Source organism: Echinops telfairi, unplaced genomic scaffold (assembly GCF_000313985.2).
Source record: "Echinops telfairi isolate 266 unplaced genomic scaffold, ASM31398v2 ScPeMD7_21;HRSCAF=78, whole genome shotgun sequence".
Lineage (NCBI taxonomy): Eukaryota > Metazoa > Chordata > Mammalia > Afrosoricida > Tenrecidae > Echinops > Echinops telfairi.
Genome location: NW_022103918.1, coordinates 8,673,016 through 8,677,065, shown reverse-complemented (window position 1 = coordinate 8,677,065; position 4,050 = coordinate 8,673,016). Strand labels below are relative to the sequence as shown.

The following is a 4,050-nucleotide window of genomic DNA, read 5'->3' as shown; positions in this document are numbered from 1 at the left end:
TCCCCCCGCACCCACTTTTAATTTAATACTACAGCGAATTAGTACTCCAAGAGCACAAGAGAAAGCACAGGGTGGCGGCAAGAACAGCATCAGGCCAGGGATCAGGGTTGGGCTGGCCCCTGCCCTGCTCAGCTAGGCCTCTTAAGCTGCATCCTCAATGACTTGGCTTTTTAATTTCTGCAGTCAGGTTTTGATTGCATAATAATAACAGTACTGAACATTGAGCATTTTACTATGTGTCTACCTGCACATTCTCAATGAATTTTCATAAAATTGTTTCTGAGGCCAGTTATGAAAGACAGTAATGTTCCCAGTTCTTAGTAGGTAGCAAAGTTGGGATTTGAACCCAGGAATTTATTTTGTAGTTCCTGGGTAGTACAAATGGTTATCAAATTTGGTCACTAACCAAAAGGGTGGACCTCCCATCTACTCAGAGCAGACTTGGAAGAAAGGTTCAGCAATCTATTAAGACAGAAATCCAAAGAAACAGTCATTGAAAACCCCATGGTTCATGGTTCTATGGTAACACACAAGGCATCACCCGAAATTGGAGTCAACTTAGTAGCAACCGGTTCCTTTTGTTTCCACTCCACTTTCTCCTTCCAATTCCAAACTTCGATGTCATAGGTATCAAAAGATGCTTAAGAAAGCCGGACTGCCTGGCTCTCTCTCTTGGACACTGTCAGTGCTTGTGTCTGGGAGATGTCCACAGTGGTGGTTTATGTCAGCCCTTTTTCTTATTCATCTTTTTTTCTGTTTTCTCATGTGAATGAATGGCTTCTGAATGATGTTTCATTGTCGCTGTTGTTTGCTAGGGAGTTGATTCTGATTTATGACGACTGAGATACTTAAAGTTTATTGTACCAACCTGTGGCACATGTGGGGTTAATTGAAGGTCGGAGAGATAAATGACTCGGTGAACCTCTTCCTTTGAGTTCTTGGGTCTCTTGCTTTGTGATGGTCGGACCACGGTGCAGCTGCATTAACCAGTTCCCTGCTTTAGCTGGCAAGGCTCACTTCCTGTAAGACATTCCTGAGGAGAAGTCACATGGACCTACCCCGATGCAGCCCTGCGTGCTGGAGCAGCCATGTGGAGACCTCTGCCGGCGCTGAGATGCTTACACGTTCACTGATTCAGCTTACCTCCTGCAGTCGGCGTCATTGTGTGTGTTTTGTGAGATGGAGGACTTTGTGGATTGGAGTTGGACATAAGGGCTAATGTTGGACTTGTGGGCTTGGGCAGCACTGTGTTGGGATGTTTTCTTGATGTGCACTTACCCTTTATATAAAACTCTCTCATATATATGAGTTTCTGTAGATTTGTTTCTCTAAAGTACCCAGACTAACACAGTGACCTCATGAGTGCAGCATATCACAGTTGTACAGTGTTCCCAAGGCTGTAACTGTTTGGAAGCAGATTGCCAGATTTTTTTTTAATACCTTTGGGAAGATATGAATAGCCATTTAACTCTTTGTGTTATGCAGGGACTCCAATTCTTAATGAGTGGAGTGGAAAATACTACAGAGCAGTAGCAGGGCTTGCATTTGTGGGGGCAAGCAGAGAGCCTGAGAGCCTGTCCAGAGGTGAGGTGACCCATGCAATACAGGTGTTTGGCAAAATATGAGAGTAAGGAGAGATCTCAAAGCAAACACTTTTGGTAGATAAGTCAGGTCAAATGAGAGCCAGAAGGTCCGCAGATCTAAAGCTGGAATGCATGTTGCTTCGCTAGTATCTGAAATCACAACCCTCGTTTCAAATAAGTGTCAGAGCAGATGTTTCCATCTCTTGTACCCAGTGTTTGAGAGTGCTCCCTCTTTTGGACCTCTCTGTGCATTTCCTATAGCCTACAGCTCACATAAAGCCCCTCTTCACAAAAATTAGCCTCCCAGATGTTAAGTCCGGTGAAAGAATGCATTTAGGATGCAATTGAGTGGCTCAGCAGTCTCCCCAATTAGCTATCCAAGTCTTTTCTACACCTGGAGGTTGAACTTCGTCAGACATATGCAATTATCATCATGATTCAGCTTCAGCTGAGGCTGATGTGACTTTCTGAAGCTTTTTTTTATTATTGTGAAATATTCTAGTCATGCCTCCTGAAGGCTACAAGAGTGAACTAATAGTCATCTAACCACGTTGGAGACATGATGTTTCAGTGAGCTGGCGCTGAGGAAAGGCTGCATGTCTCGGTGGGAATGACAAGTGAATGAGCCCACTGCTCCCTTACCCTGCTGTTCTTTTCTCTCCTAGGAAACAAATGGAAGACTGCTGTGACCCCGCCCATCTCTTTGCTATGACTAAAATGAATTCTCCCCGGGGGAAGAGCATGTGGTATGATGGGGAGTTTTTATACTCATTCACCATTGACAATTCAACTTATTCGCTCTTCCCACAGGTTAGTATCGCATTTGCTGCCGTTCAAAATAAGTTCTTATATTTTTAAGATTGCATAGAAAAGGAATAATGATTGTGCTTGCCTTCCTAATCAGGGCTGCTTTTGTTCATTTCTTCCTTTTTAATTTTAAATGTTTTTCTTTGTATGTGTCTGTCTTTTTTTTAATGAAGAAATCATACAATGTTTTGATGGAAGTCGGGCACTCTGGAGTTCATTTTCCTGGCCATTTAGTCATGTGAGACTGATGCTAGCAAGTGAAAAAACGGTCAGAGGGTTGTGGAATTCCAGCGTTGGAAGCCTGACTGTGAAGTGATCTTGAGAAATTTTTGCTTTGGAATGTTTTCTTAAGATTGAGGTTGCTCTCAGGGAGAGGGAGCCATATGACCAGAAGTCTGCTTCTTGCCCCTCTTGAAAATTAACCCTATGGCTAGACTACTGCAGTGAATCAGAGTGGGGGATATGGAGGAAATAATTCAACTGGATCACTTTTGAAGTGGTTTCAATCAAGCTTTGCATACTTCGTGTTTTCTTTTCTTGGTGTCCTGAGTATTGAGATCAAATGTTGCATAATCTGTTTAGGCAGCAAGTAGGAAAAGAATGAATCTTTCTTCCAGGGCATCTAGTGAGGGAACGGGGGCAATCGTAGGTGAAATTGCTACTAAAGAGAGAAGCAAGAACTGGGTCTTGGCCCTCCAGCCTTCTAACCACTTGGGGTTTGGCAAGATGGCTATACAGCAGTAGGAGCCAGTGTTAGTTAGAAAGTAGAATTGAACTGTTTGCATGGCTGGATGAAGAGCCAGAGAGTCTTTAAAGGAGAGGTCATAGACATCGGAGGCACACGTTCTACCAGATCCAAAGTCATACTCTATCAAATAGCCAATATTTGATGATTCACCCTTTATTGTGGTCTAACTTAGTGGTGTTAGAGTATAATGATAATATTTTGAGCATAAAAAAGGAAATAGAAGGTTTAGTACATTGACAGCATCTATATGCTCTCTCCTGCTTTGCCCTTGGAGATTCCGTAGTTTCAAAAAATTTTACTAAGAGTCATAAAACATGGGTTTGGATGTATCATCATCTCTTATTAACTAAATGCCTTAGACTAGTGACCTAACTCTCCTGAGACTCACCTTTCTCCCCTGACCTATCCACCTCACAGAATTGTGATGAGGATTAAATGAGGTAATACATATCAGCATACTGTGTAAAATACAAATCATTATCCAAATAATAGGTAATACTGGTGTCCTGATTCATGTACTGTGTCTTCAGACTGAGGAGTGGAGAATACAGTTGAGTTAGTAAGCATGTTTAAAGCAAGAAGCAGAAATCACCCTAGGTATTTTGGTTAGAAACATAAGTCACACAGGGAATTCAAACCCCAACCAAACCCACTATTGTGGAATTGGTGCTAACTAGTAATGACCCTTTCGGATGGAGTAGGGTTTTCAAGGATGTAAACCTTTCCCAAAGCAAACAACCACTTCGCTTTCATACAAAGTGGCTGGTGGGTCCAAATTGCTGACCTTCTGATTGGCAGCTGACCACTTTACTGACTATGCTTAAGAGATCCTTGTAGGAGAGGAAAGTATAAGGAAATAGTGGAAAGAACGAGGAGGCAAAGGGCATTTATAGAGTTCTAAATACAGAGATG

The 4,050-nt window shown here is 42.4% G+C and overlaps 1 protein-coding gene across 1 annotated transcript in view; it reads left to right on the top strand.

Moving 5' to 3' along the window:
• ST8SIA1 (ST8 alpha-N-acetyl-neuraminide alpha-2,8-sialyltransferase 1) overlaps nucleotides 1-4,050 on the top strand; it is a 165,854-nt gene that overhangs the window by 73,463 nt on the left and 88,341 nt on the right. Inside the window, exon 2 of the mRNA XM_004713796.2 lies at nucleotides 2,249-2,393. Coding sequence (XP_004713853.1) covers nucleotides 2,249-2,393 — 145 coding nt within the window. The remainder of the gene's footprint in view (nucleotides 1-2,248; nucleotides 2,394-4,050) is intronic.